The 20741-nt window shown below is 34.7% G+C and overlaps 2 protein-coding genes and 1 long non-coding RNA gene across 4 annotated transcripts; all 3 read left to right on the top strand.

Annotated features, from left to right (window-relative positions):
* Positions 1 to 1108: 1108 nt before the first annotated feature.
* On the top strand, positions 1109 to 2588 carry gnrh2 (gonadotropin-releasing hormone 2). Its single transcript, XM_052588921.1, has 3 exons — positions 1109 to 1875; positions 2243 to 2326; positions 2447 to 2588. The coding sequence occupies exons 1-3, from the start codon at positions 1738 to 1740 to the stop codon at positions 2483 to 2485; spliced, it is 261 nt and encodes an 86-aa protein (XP_052444881.1). The 5' UTR covers positions 1109 to 1737; the 3' UTR covers positions 2486 to 2588.
* Positions 2589 to 7146: 4558 nt separating this feature from the next.
* Positions 7147 to 8614, top strand: LOC127986274 (uncharacterized). The gene is made up of 4 exons (XR_008160785.1): positions 7147 to 7220; positions 7331 to 7395; positions 7631 to 7709; positions 7852 to 8614. It is a non-coding gene; the product is annotated as an uncharacterized LOC127986274 (long non-coding RNA).
* A 3101-nt stretch (positions 8615 to 11715) lies between these two features.
* Positions 11716 to 19055, top strand: LOC127986271 (beta-1,3-galactosyl-O-glycosyl-glycoprotein beta-1,6-N-acetylglucosaminyltransferase 4-like). 2 transcript variants are annotated; one of them, XM_052588542.1, is made up of 4 exons: positions 11716 to 11995; positions 12603 to 12687; positions 12775 to 13813; positions 14942 to 19055. In XM_052588542.1, the coding sequence occupies exons 3-4, from the start codon at positions 12776 to 12778 to the stop codon at positions 15113 to 15115; spliced, it is 1212 nt and encodes a 403-aa protein (XP_052444502.1). In that variant the 5' UTR covers positions 11716 to 11995; positions 12603 to 12687; position 12775; the 3' UTR covers positions 15116 to 19055. The 2 variants fall into 2 exon arrangements, with proteins under 2 accessions (XP_052444502.1, XP_052444501.1); XM_052588541.1 differs by lacking the exon at positions 14942 to 19055 and having other exon boundaries at positions 12775 to 14929.
* The last annotated feature ends 1686 nt before the right edge of the window (positions 19056 to 20741 follow it).

Genomic DNA, 20741 nt, shown 5'->3' with positions numbered 1-20741 from the left:
TCTGCAGTCATTTTACTTTGTGTATCTCATGTAATTATAATGTCGGAATATACTATCATTCAAAGTATTTTTTTTTTTACTTCTTTTTGTGTGTCTGTGTGTGTGTGTGTGTGTTCGGTGTACATTAAAATATGCAGTTTCCGCAGGCATATGATACGAAATTTATTGGCATGTATATGATATGCATCTACTCGCAACACTAAACCTAAAAAAAACATTTTAGTCTTTGTTTGGAGTACTATTTGTATACGCACTTAAATGAGATCGGGTTAAATTGATGATTTTTAAAAACCATGTGGCACTAAAGCTGCTGTAAATTCAGCTGCCATCACAGGAATCAATTACATTTTAAAATAGAAACCCGTTTTAAATACTGTTTTGCCTTTTTTTAAAGAAATGTCGCTTCGGTGAGACTTCTTTCATGGTGAGACTTGATCCCTGAGGGGAAAATCAGGGTGAGTGTCATGTCACCTTGTCTTCCATCCTTCCTGGCCCTTCAGACCTGAGATGTGGATGGATTATCACCACAGACCCCTGTACGTGTTTAAACACCAGTTGACAGGAACTCAATCAGAACCTGAAACTCTGCGATGAGTCAGTCTTACTCTATCCGTCACACTGTCTGCTCCGGTCACCCCGAGGGACAGCTCCTGTGTAATTAAGAACACAGTCAGGAGTGTTTGCACAGTGTTTTTCTCTCTGGGCCAGTGTGTGTTTCGTGTGGGTCAGGGGATCACGAATGACGGATGTGAGGTCACGCTGGCCACCTTTTACAGCTTAGAGGAAACGAGCTAGACATTTGACTTTTTAATAAAACATGCTCATCAAGAACGTGTGCTACTGGGGACACTAGAGCTGCCATGGTTGAAAAAAATATATATATAAAAAAAAATTACAGATATAATAAAAAATCAACAGTGTAGATGGCTAGTGGCACAATAAATGTAGATTTATTATAGATTTATATAGATACAAATTTACAATTTCTTAAAAGCCCACACTGCTGTTTATTATTATTTCTATTAATTTCTATTAATCAATGAAGATAAAAATCCTAAAAGAAATGCATCATGAATTCCATGAGAATATTCAGCTGTACAATAATAATAATAATAAAAAAAGATCGATCGAAATCTTATTCAGTGCTTCTCTTTTCCTTAATTAGCACTTTGGCACATGCTTGGCCATTGTTTTGAAGCTTAAATCTGAATAGCGTCAAATGTACACACGCGTGACGTAGTTGCCAAATGTGTCTGGATGTAACTCATGATGTGTCCAAGTGTTTTGTTGGAGAAAGAGGACACTGTCCTGTGGGGGTCAACAGTGTTTGGAGATGATAATTGGAATTGAGCTCATCATACACATGCTCACCTCCCATTAGAACCGCAATGACCACACAAAGTGTTGGAGAACTGAGGAGGTCAGTGTATGTGTGTGTGTGTGTGTGTGTGTGTGTTTAGAAAGGGAGGGGAGATCTGGTCTGAGACATAAATTGTGAGGAAGAGGAGGAGGAAGATTACAGAGAATGAGTGGCAGTCTCAGAAGCTCACTGAACCGTTGACTTGAGGGAGAGGAGACCATATCAGGATTACCAAGACTAGGACTTCACAGTAGAGGAGAAGATCCTTCAGGAAAAGACTTGCCAAAAGATACAAGGTAATCACAACGTTTTAGTTTGTTTAGTTTTGATTTTAGGCGTTTGTTCATCTCATCAGTCTCTGTTCTCTTCCCTCAGTTATGGTGCACATCTGCAGGCTGTTTGTGGTGATGGGGATGTTGCTGTGTCTAAGTGCCCAGTTTGCCAGCTCTCAGCACTGGTCTCATGGCTGGTATCCTGGAGGAAAGAGAGAGATAGACGTTTACGATTCCTCAGAGGTGTGTATGAAGTCTATCAGAAAGAACTATTGCCAGTCTTTATGCAAAGTGGCGCAAAATGTACAAATGTTAACTGGAACATGCATGTGTATGGTAAGTTGGTTTAGTTATTAGATTTTTGGAAATTTGATTAGATTTAAAATGAAAATACACATAATTAAGAATAAATTCTTTAGATGATCAATATATTTTTCAAAATAATAGCATTTATTAAAATTGTAAATTGTTTGTAATGTTATAAATGTCTTTACTGTTATTTAGGTTTTGCTTTTTAAATAATGTGTTTTGTAATATCATTGTTTTTTTAAAGGTTTATATTATTGTGCTTTAAGCCATTGTGTTGCTTTCTATTTTATTTTAAAATCAGGTTTCAGAGGAAATTAAACTCTGTGAGGCAGGAAAATGCAGCTACCTGAGACCCCAGGGAAGAAACATTCTGAAGACAATACTGGTGGGTACAGGTGTGGTTTTGGCTTGGTTTCTTTCCATCAGCAAATAGCCTAGTGATTACAGTACATAAGCTAGTCATGACAGGATATTGTGAATATTGCTCTCTTATTGGCTTTAACAGCTGGATGCCATCATACGGGATTCCCAAAAGAGAAAATGACACCAAGATGACGCAACAGCCTGTGTCCAAAGAAAAATCATTTCCAGCAAACACATTAGGACTGCATTTCCATCCAAATTATATATATATAATTATTTTGTAAATCTGTGAATTTTATGGTTTTTTTTTTTTTTATATATGTTTTGCAATTCGTTCTGTTCTCAAATTCATTGTGAGTGAACCTATACTGCTAGCACTATGTAACAATTTGCAGCAGTTCCTACAATAAAGGCTTTATTTTGGTATTTTGTTTTAATTGTTCAGTGTCTTTTTATTAGTTGTAAGTACGTTCACCAATTTTGCACAAGACAAGAGCGAGGCGTCAACTTCATGAATAAAAACAGATGTCTTTATTTATTAAGGGAAATAACCTTTTTAGTTTATCATTTTGTTTCATTATTATGTATTTTAAAATATTTTAGTATATTAAAGACACACACATATTACATTTTTGCTAATTAAAATACATTTAGTTTTAATTTAATTTATATTAATTTTAAACTATTTTTGTTTAGCCACCAGATGGCGTAAACGTACATACTTATCAAAATTAATTCTGCCCTGGAATGATCAAGTTAATATTGACAGTCTTGTAAACCCAAACTTAATGCAATGCAAGACCTGTTCATATTTAAGGATGAAGCAAATATGGTTTGCTTATGTATGTATGTAATCAAGCTTGTGCTGTGAAAGTATTATTCAAGTCTAGTTGGATTTTATGTTCACTATGGTTTTTACATAATGAATATAATGATCCCACTCAAAGATCATCTTGCCATCACCAGTAAAAAGAATAGAAATGATCAGTGTAGACAAAATAACTCATTAATTCTAAGTGGACCCCAGTACTGAGGCTGTAGACTTTACAGGAGATAGTGAGGGACGTAGTGTAGCAGGAAAAAAAAACATCCACTGATCCAGACAAGTTCCCTCAGACCTCAGTCCATTCCCTGGGTTATTCTGAGCATGAAAGCACACTGAAACCATTATGCTACCATCATGTACTCTCTCCCTCTCTCTCTCTTAAGCACACACAGATTAATTTGTAACACCTTACAAGACTCACATTCACATGGTATGGAAAGCCATTTTAACATTTAATCTATAAGCTGTGCTAGTATATATATATATATATATATATATATATATATATATATATATATATATATATATATATATATATATATTAGGGGTGTAACGATACGCGTATTCGTATTGAATCGTTCGGTACGAGGCTTTCGGTTCGGTACGCGGTACGCATTATGTACCGAATGGTTCGTTGGACTAATTAATTATATTTGAAAAAAAAAAAAAAGTGAAATAAAATGATATGCGTTCAACAAGGTAGCCCAATAACCCAAACAATGTAACAGGCAACGCCCCTGACACCCCCGAAGAAGAAAAAAACACCAACTTATATGTTTATGTTAGGCTACTCAGTCAGGCGCTCACTCACTCAGTACGCGCTGAGTGAGCGAGCAGTTCATGCACTGTACACGGTGGCCAATGCGTTTAACAGACCAGAAATAGAAGATCCTCCAATAACCAACAGGTCTGGTGTTTGGGTGCACTTTGGATTCCCTGTAAACTATAATGGTGATGGCAAGAGAGTGGTGGATAAAAAAACAACGGTATGTCGCATCTGCTACATGACAATAGGGTACACCAGCGGGAATACAAAAAAAAAAAAAAAAGAACACCAGCGGGAATACTTGAAACATGTCAACTCATTTACGCCGACATCACCTTAGTGTGTCAGTATCTGGGAAAAGATGAAAAAAAGGAGAAACATACACGCAACAAACTATCCCCGCAGCATTTAGACAGACATTTCCAACTGACTCAAACAGGGCAAAAGACATCACCGCGGCGATTGGTAGGCTTCATTTACATTATAGCCGCGGATATGAGACCTTACTATTTACCATTCATTCTATCATCACCATTATAGCTTACTGGGAATCCAAAGTGCACCCAAACACCAGACCTGTTGGTTATTGGAGGATCTTCTATTTCTGGTCTGTTAAATGCATTAGACATTTGGCAACGAGCCTTCAGTGCGTGCTGAGTGAGCGAGCGCCTTAGGGGCCATTGACATATCGCGCCTAAAATGCGTGGAAAACGCTAGGCGCGTCTTTCTCCTCCTTTCCAAAGCGCTCAGGCAGAATGCCGAAACATGCCGAAAGACGTTTTACTGATGAAACATGAAGAAAATAAACAATGACTGTGACAACATATGGTTTTATCTCTGATCTTTAAGCTGTCTGTGGTATTTTTATAAGAATAAAGCTTAAAATACAATGCTAATCGATATCCTTTATCACTGTATAAAATAATATAAATTGGCATGATTTATGCCTCATTCTGTTTAACGGAACCTTGTTAGATTACAATAATAAATTATTTCAAAGACTTGACTGATGTTGTGAAATAAATTTGGAATAAAACATGTAATACTTTTGTCGGACAACAGGTTTGTAATCTTTCCTTGTGTTTTCACAATCAAATTGAATTAATATGTAGACTCTGATTGGATGGTGGAGAAATACTCACGTTTACGTAATGATCTTTTTGAATTAAGATATCTCCAAATACATTCTCACTAGCTCTTTATGAGGTTGAAGATATCTCCTAATGAACACTAATTAGACCTAATTAGACACTAGCAATTATTTTTTTAGATTCTGGTACTTGTTCATTAGATACTAGTACTTATTTAATAGATACTAGTTATTCATTAGTTACTGGTACTTATTTATAAGACATTAGTATCTTTTGTAATCACTACTAGTAACTACGTATTCTTATTTTACTAATCAGATCTGCTTTTTTACTTGTCTTATGTAATAACTACCAAATCGCTACAGTAGTATGGCAAGCCGTTTTAACATTAACTCTATAAACTGCACTAGTATCTTATTAAATGTTACTAGTATTTATATTTTTAGATACTACACTGTAAAAACTAAAGGTGCCTCAGGTATCCTTTGGTGTACTCCAGGAACCTTAAAATGTATTTTAAGTGCCTCAAAGCTCTTTTTCTCATAATAGGGTTCCTGGAGGAACCATTAGAGTCTTTGCAGTTCGTGCAGGAACTCATGGGATCCTTGAAACACTTTGTTCCCAGTTCTGAGGTTCTGGAGTCACCCTTTCATTACACTGAGACCTCAAAGTGCTCTGGAGGTTGCTGGAGGAACTCACATTTTAAAAAAGGGTTACTGCAAGCTCTGTTAACATTAAAGTGGTTCCTGGAAGATCTCACCTGTAAAAGCCAGCATCTGGAAGAACCCAGAGAAGTGACAAAAATTAAATGTGACTTATTATTATTATTATTTACTTTTTAGGAATGTGATGGAACAATTAGTTTTGTGGCACTTGCATGTGAAAAAAAAAAAAAAACTAAATGGTTGAACAAATCTTCACACTTGTTCTGTCAAAACATAAATAAATTAAATAACAAAAGGACATACAAAATCTTCTAAACAGACAGAATATCCAACTAAAATGTTACAATTATTTCTGAAAACACTTCTAAGCAATAGGGAATATATACAAGCAAACAGGCATCCAGTGGCTACACCATGTTTGTTATTATTATTTATTAATTTCCTCCAGACTTAATACTGCAATAACTAAAAATAGTTTTTTTGAAATAGGCTAAATGTTAAATCATTTGAAGGAGGATAGTTTACCTTGAAACTTTAAAGCAAACATTAAAAATATTATTTAACTAAATATGACTAAACGCATTCATTTAATAAAATAAAAAAACTATAATTATAACAATCGGTACAATAGTAATATTTAGATTTTTTTTCTAGTGAAATAAGTTAAAATTATTCAGAAATAACTGTTCAGCAGTTGTCAAGAAGAAAAAAAAATGCATGAGGCTTGGCGTCCTCGCTCTCCTGCTGTTTGCTCGCGTGCGCGCGCGTGCACGTGGAAGAGCGATTTCAAATACAAAGAAGTAACGGCTCCTTTCCTCAAAGAAAGAAACAACCGCTGCGCAAGGTGAGTAAAGGCTCCGAAATAAATACACAGGTTTATTATTTGTATACTAATTCCTACATTGACACATTAAACTGTATGTTTTTTTATTTAATTTTTTTGTTTTAACCATTAATTTAATAGCTGCGATGATTACGAGTCTAATGCACTTTGTGGGACGAAATGGAGACTAACCTTACAAACACAAGGTCACAAACAATAATTATTAGTTAGGTTTAACTTACACATGATGTTTACGTTTATTCATTGTAACTCTTTTCTTCAACTTTTCTAAATTATTGTTGTCGTTTACGTTCGTTAAATAGTTTCACATCCATGTTAAGGTAAAGTTACATGTAAAGTTAGGCTATTAGCCTATTTTTAGAGTCATTTGCACATAATGTAACGTTACATAAAACTAGTTTTGATAATTTTCTCTCCTCAGAAAATCCAGTATGACTTCTCTAAAAATCTCAAAGGACTCACAGAGCAGCACTATGTAAGTATTTAATTATTTATTTGACATTGAAATAACTGAAATGGTGTTTCAGCTTGGCCTAATCCAAAATTATATATGACTGTGTACACTGTTACACTGAACTGAATTAAACAATAAAAAAACTACCCGTATGTTCTTTTTTATTCATCAGTTAATAAAGAAATGTGGCTCTGTAGGACACACAGCTGCTGAAGTCTGATGCTGGCTGACAATAAACAGACCTCTCTGGATGTACCCCATCTTTTGTAGGTGTGTAAATAAGTTTTGCAGAGACACACCAGAAACCCTTCTAAAACATTCAGTTATTTATAGTTTATTAACAGTTCTTTTTTTCTTTTCTTTTTTTTTATTGTTTTCAGAGTAATTCTAACATTGCCCTTCCTGTAACATGATGATCCTGCTGTCCTGGACTGTATATGATGAGGTAAGTATGAGTTTGTCCATGTGTGTATACATATGTAGTGTACACACACAACTTATACACACATTGTGCACTTAATTAGCCCACAACCATTAATCAATGCACTAATATGACAAAAATAATTCCTGTGGTGTTCCTCATTTTTAAGATAATTAAAAAAATACCTGTGCTAAACGAATAAATGTAAATATTTTGTTATTTAATTTTAAGTAAATCACTCTTTTTTTTCAATGAACAGCCTACACATAATCTCAGAACAGCTGTGGTAATAACAGGAGACCCATTTGGTGAGAGCAGCACTGCAGTCTTTCCTGATGGTGAGGAGCTTCTTGCTGATGAACCTGCCGACATGAGTTCACCTTACTATGAGTGCCTATGTTCTTTTCAAGATTATACAGAAAAGCAATTAAAAGTACACTAAAGTGCACTGTTTTTCTGCTGTATCTGTTGGCCATTCAGGAGGATATCATGGACCATTTGCATAAGACTGATGATGCGTTTCAGCGGCCATCAGCATCGTAAATCCTCACCATTTTTTTATATTTATATATTTTTTTTTATTATGTGCATTAATAACACTATACTTTGTATTATCTCACATTTGTATCAAATTACAAAAAAAAAAAAAAAAAATAGCTAATGCAAGGGTGTTTCAAATCCAGAGTCTTTGGGAGGAATGATAAATTTAACATTGTTCTCTCTTCTGACTGCTGTTATCAGTCTCTGTCAGATTTTTTCCTTTGATTGAAAGTTGTGAAAATGCTATCTTTAGAGTTTATGTTTTGTTATTTGAGTAAATGAGAATGCAAAAATATATTTGTGATACTCTCCCATTCACTGCTCTCGAAGTTAACCCAACTATAACAACTTCCGCTGCTGAGAAACTGGTTTATTAAGCTATCTTGAGGCTTATCAATTTCTTAAAATGTCCTGTGATAATTCTTCCAATCAGTTACCACAATTTAGAACAGGAAAGAAAATGTTACTATGAATTGCATTGTGTCTAAAATTGAATTGAATTTATTAATTTAAATTGTATCATTGTTTTAGGTACATGAAATGTTTTTGTAAAGTTAATTAGTTAATTAATAAAGTTAATTTAATTTAAAGATAATTGAGTCCCATTTATTTGTTTATAATTTTACCAAGGTGTAAATTTTTTGTTGTTGTTGTTATTTGTTTATAGCAATATTAACACTGATGTGTCCATGAATGGGATTGTGATGTGCAGTATTGACTATTTAAGGTGATTATGGATATTGTTGTTGCTTATCAATAAACTATGTTTGATATGCATTTGTTTTATTTTTTTCAGTTTGTTTTTTTAAATCATTAAAAATGTCAATAGCAGGAAAAATAAATAAACCAGTGGGGGGGGGGGGGGGGGTGAAATTAGGGAACCACCCCCATTTAGAGCGGTGCCTAGAAGCTCTTCAGAGGGTTCCGCCGGCGTGGCGAAGTGAAGAACCCCAAAAGGTGCCTCCAGGAACCTTTAGTTTTTACAGTGTACTATCTTTCCATTAAGTACTAGCACTTAATTAACTGCTAGTGCTAATTCTTTGGGTACTACTGCTATTTCTTTAGGTACTAGTGTCTTTTGTAAAGTTACTAGTACTTATTCATTAGATACTATTGCTTATTTATTAGGCATACTAGTACTTATTCATTAGATACTGGTAGTTTAAGTCAAGTCAAGTCTGCTTTATTGTCAATTCTTCCAAATGTACAGTATATACAGAGATTTTAAATTGTGTTACTTTCAGACACATGGTGCATACAGATAACATTAACAGTAGAGCTTAAAAATCCAGATAGATACAGATCAAATATAAAATATAAAATACAAGTATACAAATAAAGGCATGTAAAAAAAAAAATAATAAAGAAAAAGATAAAGTTAAATAAAGTAGTGCAAGGCACATGGCAGACATAGTGCAAACCAGTGAAGTGAACAAACGAAGATTGTAGTGCAAAAAACCTTATTCAGTCTGATTAAAGTGACAAAGTGCTCAGAGAGTAGTTCTTTTTTTGACCTGTCTGAAGAGGTAGTAGAATGATGTCAGTTCTGAATGAAGTAGTGAGCAGACCGATGCTGCACAAATGCAGCGTTTCCACCAGAATTACACAGAACAATTATACCATGAACAATTTTTCCCAGGAACTATTTTCACCCCAAACCTGTTTATTTCTGCATTCCCACCGCTGTCTACAGTACCGTGAATATAAGGCAAATAGTCTGGTGACATAGGTCTGCACGCATTTCTCAATACAAAAAAGTATGCAAATTTCGGACTTGCATCCTCGGTAGTTTGTTCACGACGACACAAATCCGGTAATTCTGCAAATACCAGCGTAGTTGATAACATCAGTCATCTCGCCTTGGCTACTGCAGTTTTCCTCACTGTATTTACAATGAAACGAAATAGGATATAAAATACCACTGCCTCCTTTCGTTTTTCTCCACCTCGCTCCTGTAATTTGTAATCTCTTATTAAATACTTATTGATTAAATACTAGTACTTATGTGTTACATACTAGTACTTATGATTAGATACTAGTATTTATTCATTAGATATTATTACTTATTCATTAGAGACTAGTAACTTTCATATTGTTACTAGTAACAAATTTTACATTTTTGCCATTGACTTCTATAGGGATCTGTCATTAAGATATCTAGTTCTATTCAGTTTTGACTAGTATGTATTCCACTAGTGAACAGTACTTAATTTGTATGTAGTATTTTTATGTAGTTGTTCCTTAGGTACTAGTATGTATTTTTAGCTACTGCTTATTTATTAGATACCAGTATTTATTCATTAGGTACCAGTGCTTATTTATTAGAAACTACTACTCATTCATTAGTACTAGTACTAGTAGTATTGATATGATTACTAGTATCTAATGATAAAATGAAAAATGAAATAAGCAGGAATGAGTCACTTTAAACATGGCAAGCACCCAGCTTTCGTTTCTTCTGACAGCAGGGACAGACCTTGAAATATGAAATAGAATTGTTCACTATGGTAACTAGAATATTTACTGCTATAATACATATGACTTTTCAATTTTCTCTTGTGTTGTGTATATAGAGGTGTGTGGTTTAACTATTGCACAATTAAAGAAATAGCCCCCCCCCCCCACATCTTGTAATTTAGCTGGTAGTAATTGTTTGAAGTTTAAAAACATATTAGACTGCTTTATGGAATATAACTTGTGGATGTTTATCAGCTGTTTGTACTCTCATTCTGATAGCAGTGGCACCCATTTATTGGTGAGCAAGTAGGCTGTGTGTTAAATTGCTGGAGCCTCTTCCCCTGTAATCGCTGATGCCATATATTTCCCCCGGACCGCAAATTCTATCGAATTTACTTGTGTTTATACTTTGTATTCTTACTTGTTCTCCAATTACATTTTTTACATTTTACTCAAGAGCCCGAATTGGATCAAATGTAGTCCATACAGAGTTTCTGGAATCTTTCTAATGAAGCATTTTAATTTTGGCAGCGACTATTTGCACTAATTGTAAATATCAATAGAGGCTATTTACACTAAGTGCAAATAGCAATAGATGCTATAGTGAAATAGTGATATGCTGTTTACACTGCAAATAGCTATAGATTATATTTGTTAAAATTTTTACTTCTTATTGCAAATAGTGTCGCACCTCAGTATTGTAGTAGGCCTACATTGTAAAACAATATACAATAGCCTGTTAATTGTAATTTTAATACAAATTATTTAAAAAAGGCAAAAAGCAAAAGGCTAATTCGAACCCAGGTCAAAATAGGTATGCCACACATTTTACCATCTACGCCACTAGATCTGATAATTGACAGTTGTCTTTTGCAGTGTTGACTAGTCACACGTTGAGGGGTGGAGTTAGTTTAAATAGTGGGAGACCGCTCAAATTCCCTCTCCTTCACACTTTCGCTGAACTTGCTGACCACATCTGCATTTTTTATGTTTTTATGTGTGGGTTGGATTGAGGTCGGACCAGAGTGCCATTGCTGTATTCACACCTGCCAAAAAGATCCACATCAAAGGGGGTAACGAAACGAAGCAGAGTCTCAATCGAACCAAACGAGACAGGTGTTAATACACCCTTAGTGTAGACACTAATTTATTTATTTTTTTCTTTGGGATTATCATGGGAGAACAGGCCAATATTATTGTGTCAACGAGCTGATTAAAACCTATAAAACAACATGAAGTTAGACATTAGACACATTGGCTAACCGAGTCACTACCTTGCGTTATAAAATGTGAGTTATTCCTAGTATGTTCACACCTCATGTTCCACCCACGTGCGACTATCTTTCTTCAACACGAACGTCAGAATTTGAAGAAATGACAGCGTGCTGAGAGACACCATTGACTTTTACACGCGAAGTGAATGATGACTGTCATCTCTTTTTGGTTCGACGGGAGAATTCATTTCATACGGGATTTGAAGAAAGATGGCAGAAGTTTCATTTCGGGAAGAAGCATGCAGCTTTATCAGACCAACCCATCCTGGACTATATTGTAAAGTTCAGTCGAACAAAAGGCATAGACTTACTCTCACGCTCCGACTCTGACTCTTGAAGACTCTAAGAATGAGGTAATATAAAAATACTTACATTGTCTACTTACATTACCTTTACCAATAAAATGCGTGTTATATTATTATTATTATTATTATTATTATTATTATTAAATTAGGGCTCTTAGAGTTAACAGTAACAATTTGTTATCGTTAATCAATAGTTTTTTTTTTCTTAACACATTCACTTCCTTTCGATAAAAACATGAATTGGTTTCAATGTTGTTGTGAAATCCAGAGACACAAAAATATGCAAGTTCTATGAATGAAAAATAGAGTAACTTTGTATGAGTTTTTTTGTTTTTATTTTTGCACAGACTAAAATCCAGTCTAGAACAATGTATATATTTGGATATTCATAAGATTTTTCAATCATTCTGAAATATTTAAAAAGCTGAAGCTTTCGTTTAAGCCAGTGGTTTTCAAACCGGTCATGCGAGCACTCCCAGCACTTTGTCTTCCTTATCTACCTCACCCGATTAATCTAATCATCTCATAAGTAGAAACTGCATGACCTGAAATAGGTGTGTCAGACAGAGGGAGACATACAAAATGCAATGTGCTAGGGGTGCTTGCAGGACCGGTTTGAAAAAGTTTTTACATTGTGTCTATTTAATGACAATAGGTGGTGCTGCTCATGCTAACCAAACTCATGCTCCTGCTCATTCAGAGGATAGTGCCAATGCTGCTGGTCTCAAATCATCACAAAGGTATGGCTGGACTACATATAGCGACTCACCATCAAATTCACACAGTACACATTAGGTTACTACATAAGCTTTCATTTCTCCCTACAGAATGAGAAGGTTGTGGATCCGCCTCAAACTGAGAACTGTGATATGTATCACTTTAACCTTGGCACTTGTTATATGTTGCTTCACAATCACATTTTCAGTAGTGAAAGAAGGAGGACAGGAAACAGAACTGTCAGAGAACCTGCGGCTGACAGAACACTATGGGATTAATTGCACAGCAATATATGAAATGGAGCCAGTGGAAGTGGGCAAAACTTTAGTCATTCTCAAGGAAAAAAGCTACGTAGGGCAAACTGACAGAACTATTGTGAATGCCACCTATGACTGTGATTGGTTTGTTGTGTCACGGGGCTATGATGTGATTCAAGGCACTGAGTTGGAGCGTGAATTTCCCCTTGCTTATTCTTTGGTTGTTCATCAGGATGCTGCTCTTGTGGAGAGGTTGCTGAGGGCCGTTTATATGCCTCATAACATATACTGCATACATTATGATCTGAAGTCCTCAGATGACTTTATTTTAGCAATGAAAGGTCTGGCCCGCTGCATCCCCAACGTCTTCATTGCCTCAAAGCTGGAGAGGGTGCAGTACGCAGGCTTCTCACGACTCAAAGCCGATCTTAATTGCCTGTCTGACCTCCTAGATTCTGAGGTCAAGTGGAAGTATGCCATCAACCTGTGTGGTCAGGACTTTCCACTGCGGACAAACGCTGAGCTGGTGTCGGATCTAAAAGAGTTGAAAGGCAAGAACATGGTGGAGAGCAAGTGGCCTGAGGGAAAAACAGATCGCTGGACTTATCATCATTTACTGAAAGATAGTAATTCAGAGTACTATGAGTTTCCTGTAAGCACTTCTGAAATGAAATCTCCACCTCCTCACAACATAGCCATGTTTGTGGGCAGTGCATATTTCACACTTTCAAGAGAATTTGTTGTTTTTGTGAACCAGAGTCCCCTAGCCAGTGATTTCTTGGCTTGGTCTGAGGATACATACTCACCTGATGAACATTTCTGGGCAACTATGATTCGTGTGTCTGGAGTACCAGGGGAAGTGCCAAGTTCTGACCCTGAAATCTCAGAACTAGTAAGTAAAACCCGTCTGGTGAAGTGGTCTTATCTAGAAGAGGTTCTTTACCCACCATGTACTGGAGTCAGTATACGAGCTGTATGTATTTATGGTGCTGCTGAGCTCAGATGGCTCCTAAACTACGGCCACTGGTTTGCTAATAAAGTGGATCCAAAAGTGGATCCTTTTCTTCTGGAATGTTTAGAGGAGATGCTTTCAGAAAAACGCCTGAGGCCAAAACTGTAGTAAAAAGTTCTATAAAAGATTTTTATTTTACTGGTGAGACTTTAGGATTAATGTTAAAAAAAGAATACTGTGCTGTTTTTTTAGGGAAATCAATATTACATTTTGTTTTTTATTTGGGGTTTCTGGTAAAAAATATTATACTTTGAAAATATTTTTTTATTTTGGTTTAAATGTTTTTGTATTTATGCAATTCAGCCAGCATGAGAGCAATCCTTTGGAAATAATTTTTTGGTTTAACATGCCAGTCCTCTAATTTTTCATAAGTGAATACTTGTTCTGTTGCGTATGAGATGTAACGCGAGACAAAATGTGAATTTTATTAAAGCAAAGTAAAGGAGCACAAAAACATTGCCCAGTTCATAAGAACAATGTAGTAACAAGTAAAGTGGTACACATTTGTTTGTTGCTGATGAAACATCAATTATGTCTCTCTGATTAAATGTTATGATGGAATAGTTCACAAAGAGAGAGAGAGACAGAAAAAAACAAATTAGTGGAAAATGTATTCAACCTCGGGCTATCCAAGATGTGAATGAGTTTGTTTCTTCCTCCAAAGAATTTGTGCTTGTAAGAAACAAATCCATCAAGGTATTTTAACTTGGACAAAATAGTTTGTAATCCATAATAACGCTTTCTCCAGTGGAAAAAGTCCATCCACTGTTACCTTCCCACATCAAGATCCACTGTCATATTTATTTAGAACTGTTTTAGATTTTTTTTTCTTGTTCGCTTTCAAATGGTACTTGATCTGTGCATATTTCTCTCCTGATTCAGAAAAGGTCATTTTACTGGAGAAAGCCATATTATGGATGGGGGACTTGGAAAGTAGAGGAATTTTAACAGTTTGAGTCTTAATGATGGATGTGTTTATTTTAAACATGCCTCTTTTCTATTCACAAGGTTATTGTGATGCTTTCATCAGCTGTTTGGATTCTTATTCTTATGGCACCTACTCACCTCAGAGGATCCATTGGTAATGCAATTTTTTACAGATCTGTTCTTATAAAGAAGCAAACTCACTCTCAGGATGGCCTGAGGCCATTTTCAGCAAATGTTTATTTTTACACTAACTAATCTTAAAACAAACAAAAAAAAAAAAACATTAGAATGGCAGGGAATTTTTTTTTTCTTCAAGCTTTAAAATCACTGGATCTTACACACGTCTATCTCAAATGGAGAAGACTTTATGTTAGTTCAGAGCAATGAAACTTAAGCAATAATTTGCAGGGAATGGATTTGCATGTGCCCTCTGGGTTGCCATTGGGCCAGATTCACAGAAGGAATAATGCAAATCAAGTAAACAAAACACCCTAAATCTAGACACAATTTGCGTGTTGCAATTTCTCATTGTGCTGGCTAGTTTTGAAGGCTTGTAAGAATGCAGCAGACATCCCTGGACTGGTATACTGTACTGGGGCTATTTAGCATTGCTCCAAAACAATCCAGGCCCCTAGAATAAATAGCTCTTTAACATTTAGAAAGTGTGCTTAACTATATTTTGATGAATAACTGCTGCCATTTTTAGAATTATTATTTGCATTTGGTTAAACTGGATTCCAGTTGTTTAGTAAGTCCCAGGTATTTTTTTATTTTCTTTTTATTTATTTATAAAGCACAATGAAACTACAATGGTTGACAATTGTGCTGAACAATATAGTTTGAAAATATCAAAATACATAAAATAGTAAGACAAGACAAACAAATAATAATTATAAATTATAAACTCCTGTTTTCTCATACACTAAAAGCGTTCTCAAATAGGTAGGCTTTAAGCCATGTTTTAAAAAGAGATTCTATTGCAGTTGTTCTGATAGAGATTGGAAGGCTGTTCCACAATTTAGGGCCGGCTATGGTTTCTGATTTTGGACATCTAGCTGGACTGTGTAAACTCAAGAGATCAGACATGTACAAAGGAGCCAGTCCATTTAAAACCTTAAAAACAAAAAGTAAAAATGTAAACTATTTTAAAATGGACTGGCAGCCAGTGCAAAGAGAGTTAAGGAGCCACGCACATGACATGCAAGAAAAAATAAATAAATTTTGTGCACGATTTACTAATTTGTTCCCTCAATTTACTAAAACATGCACATGTTTACTATTGCGTCCCCTCGATTTGCTACATCGTGCTCACGATTTAGCAAATCGAGGGAATGAGTTAGTAAATCGAATTGCATTGAATTGCAGTAGTCTAGTCGAGAAGAAATAAAAGCATATATAGTTCTTGAACTCAGCACGTTAAAAAACCCTTCAAGTTAAAAACCCCTTCACCTTTGCAAGGAGTCTGGGCTGAAAAAAACTTGGATTTGACTACTGTATTTACTTTCTTATTAAAAGTCAAAGTGGAATCAAATACAACACACAATTTTTTTTACAGAGGGCTTGACATATTCAGCCAGAACAGCCAGCACTTGCTGTATGTTTGCCAGATTCAGCTAAAGAACCGAACGCAATGGCCTCAGTCCAATTTAGATAAAAAATAAATAAATTAAGAGACATCCAGGCCTCAATACCAGACAGACAAGAAGTTAAAGCACTCAAACTCTGGTTGTCATTTTGCTTAAAAGGCACATACATTTGCATGTCCTCAGCTTAACAATGAAACGACACTTTGTGCTTGTTAAAAATGGATCCAGACGGGAGCATATACAAAGAAAATAAAATTGGAGCAAGGATAGAACCTTGAGGAACTCCACAATTCAACACTGATTTAGAGGATGAGCACCCATCCACACAAACTGAGAAAGTTTTATTCAAGTATTATTAGAAGTATTATTCAAGTAAGATTAGAACCATTTTAGCACAGAACCATTAATACCCACAAAGTGTTCCAGACTGGAAATAAGAATACTGTACAGTGTCAAATGCTGCACTTAATTCTAAAATCAAAAGTACTACAGAGTTACCGGTATTAACTGATAACAAGATATCATTTAACACTCTTAAAAGGGCAGACTCAGTACTGAGATGTTTCCTAAAACCTTAGTGAAAAGTTTCAAACTCACTATTTGAATCTAAATAACTTAGCAATTGATTAAAAACAACTTCATCTAAAATTGTAGAAATAAAAGGTAGACTGGAAATGGGCCTAAAATTGGATAACACATTCATTTCCCTATTTTTCTTTTCTTTTTTTTTAAAGAGAGGTTTGATTGGTCTTAAAGAAATTTAGTTTTGAAGTTTTGAAATATTCAGGGACAGTCCCTTCAGAGAGACTGGAATTTATTATAGACAGGATACATGCTCCAACAGTACCAAAATCTTAATAAATAAATGTGTTAGAATAAAATCAGTTGGGAGACGTAGTGGTTTTAAATGCCTAGTAAGTTCTCAAAGAGAATCTATAGAAATTGGTTCAAATTCACTAATTTGCAGGCCAGAGGGACATAGGGGAATTTTTATTTCTGATAAAAAGTAAACACTACAGGCTTATGATCAGCAAAACTTAATTCACAGGTCACAAGACCTTTAACCATTTGGACCAAATCAATAAGTCAATAAAATACTTTGCAAGGGAATTAGTATAACAACAAACATGAATATTTAAATCCCCAACAATCAAGAGTCTGTCAAACTGTGTAACAATTCCTCCTAAAAAAATTAGCAAATTCATTGATAAAATACTTAATTTGGTTTCTGTAGACAATATACAACAGCAACCACCAAATTTTTGTCGTACTGAAGAACTTCACAGTTTTTAGGCTCTGACAGCCAAAACTGCCTTAAAAGACGGATGAATAAATGCTACCCTTTCCAGGAATGGCTGCAAAACCTGAAAAAAAAAAAAAAAAACTCATGGAATTTCTTGTGAATTTACCCCTGAGCATTAAACTCTTTTTGTTGATTTTATCAAAATATAAATACTTAAGAATTTACTCTAAATTATAAAATTATTATTTTCTAAACTATTTTCTTTAGATTGACTAAGCTTTTTTAATGCATACTTTATTCTACCTATTTATTTGCTCACGAATTGAAAGGGTATGTTTACAATGTTTTATTGTTTTTTAATTCCTTTAATAATCATATTTGGTTTATTGATGTATTGATTTATTTAATGACAATGTTTTTCATTTCACATGTTCTTTTCTAATTTAATTTGTTAACCACTTTCACAGTGCATTAATTTTCTTTGTAATACCATGCTTTTAATTGTTTATTGTTACATGCAGTGTGTTGAGCGGTCCCGTCCTGTTTTTGAGTGGTGACAGAAATGCAGCTGTTTACTGTTCCTTAGACTGGCTTCAGAGAAGCAGATATGCACATTATTCCATTTAATTTACAATATATTTAGATTTTATAAATATATACAAAATATCATATTGTAGAAAGAAGGTTTTTAATTTTAGTAAAATATTTTGTCCGTTTTATTCTGCCGATGTCTGATGAATGTTGGCGAATGTCATGAAACTCACTAACTCAACACAAGTATCTCCAACGCACATGCATTTTTAACATTTCTAATTCTTTTGGAGTTGACAGTTCCATTTGATGCTTTATGGCAAAGGATGCCAATATATCCTAAATACATTATTCATCAGTTTAAGTTTGCTCTGTTGTGTGTGAATGAATTGTTTAATTGTTAAGGCCTGAATTTTAGATTCTAATGACACTCAACATGGAGGAAGGAAGATACTACTTTGGTCTGTCTAATGGTCTAATTGCACTAATTATTTAGAACAATAGGGATGGATGAAGAGTGATTTCAGATTTATGACCAACATTGGCCAGAGTTATGAACATTAATCTTCTTTCACCCTGTGAGTCAACCTGTCCATGTAGGCATGTGCTTACTTCATTGTTTGCCAAAACACAGTCTATTATTAACAAAAGTTATGCAATGCAATTTCTCCCTTTTAGTGTTTATTTTGCTATGCTACTGTATAACTGGTCATGGTTGGTTGTGTTGTATTATTTGCAGTTTGGTTTGTTTAAGATTGTTTTTTTGCCTGATGTCTGTGAACTTGCCACCCATTTTTGGGGTTCTGACTTACTCATTAAACCATCATCATTCACATTCACATGAGTTGTCTATGTCTATATAAAATGTATTTATTGTATTTTAGTTTAGACCTTCAGAGGCTTTAGCAGCAACAGAAGGAACCAAATGTGTTTAAGAGGAAATAAAAAAAAAAAAAAAACCTAGGCAAGAAAGTAGGAAAAAACAAAGTGAAATATAGGCCATGCAAATTGTACATATTTTGAGCAAAGTTTGGTGTAATACATAAATCGCGATCTTCAAAGAGTAGTTTTTATAATATAAATGTGAGTTATGTCAGTAGGCTTAAAGTGATGGAATATTAAAGGGGAAAAAAACTTGTAATGCATTGAAATATATCCTTTTTATATCATATCCTTTTCAAGGATATTTGCGCTTGTTTTGTAGTTAGAGATATGGATTGTTCTCAGTACCCCTCTGTATATAGTTTAGCAGAAATGTGGCTATACACCAACATAATGAGTTAATGACAAATTATTTTTATGATAGAGTATCTGTTTATGTTTAATGGATCCATTCTTGGAATGACAAAAATAAAATAAAAACTTGTGTTCATGCTGATCTGTCTGCTACACATGTAAATATGTCTTAATTCTCTTAGACTGTTTTAGAAAGGTTGATATTCAAAAAGTTGTACTGTAAAGTAATAACATACAAAATACACATGTACGTAAGCAACATTGTCTTGGGCTGTTAACAATAAGGATGTGGCACAATAGTGAATAAAAAGAAAATGGCACAAAAGAACACTATAATCCCTTTTATGTAAAAATGAATGTCCTGTTTGAAATCACAAGCTCACATTACCCTTTATTCATAAGAAAACACATGAGAGAGAAAACATGTCAGTGGTTTGTGTGTGTGTGTGTGTGTGTTTTGTGTGTGATTGGAGTAGTGTGAGGTGGTTCATGAAGAAACCATTTGTATGTGTGTGTGAAAACCAGTCTTAAGTATGGGTATATGTGTAGCAATAGCCAACAATACATTGTATGTGATATTAAGTGAAGTGTTCGTTATACTCATCAAATGTAAGTGTTTATTTTGTATTGCAGAGAGCTAGCTCAAGCAGCCTGTTCAGTTCAGTTCCGATTCAGTTTGTCGCCCCCTGCTGTATACAAAATATCAATGCATTGTCCACAATACCTGCGCAAACAAGGAGAAGGGTCTGTCTGCAGACTGCAAGACGGGGGAGTAACTTGAAGTGGGCGTAACTTGAAGTAGGAGGCGTAACTTGAAGTTGTTAAAATCAGTTGTTCAGAACCACGCGAGACCTCAAAACGAGATTTTGTCGGGATGCGTTCGAAACCGCATACCCTTTAATTAGGCACTTAATTTCAATAAGTACTAACTTAAGGAGCGCTAAAAGAGTTTATACTCTACAGCCTAAATGCGTATGTATGAAGTATGAATCCAAATTGTATATCATCATCCGCTATGTTGATCATGTGACCTACAAAGTTATAACAAGCACAAAAACGTAAAAGATATAAGTGACAGGTTTAATTATTGTATTTGTAATTATCTTGATAATGAAGAACGTTGCAGAAACGGCTGCCTTTTTATTTTGTGATTGTAGTATAGTCAATACTGTTGATTTTTTTATTATATTTTTTTTTTAACTCCACTAATGTGATCACGTGTTTTCCTTAAAACATTTGTTTTTTATTAGAAAACCCAAAATCGTTATCTCTTGAATATTTTTTA

The sequence above is a fragment of the Carassius gibelio genome, chromosome B21 (assembly GCF_023724105.1).
Source record: "Carassius gibelio isolate Cgi1373 ecotype wild population from Czech Republic chromosome B21, carGib1.2-hapl.c, whole genome shotgun sequence".
NCBI classification, from domain to species: domain Eukaryota; kingdom Metazoa; phylum Chordata; class Actinopteri; order Cypriniformes; family Cyprinidae; genus Carassius; species Carassius gibelio.
This window is presented reverse-complemented; position numbering and strand designations above follow the sequence as displayed.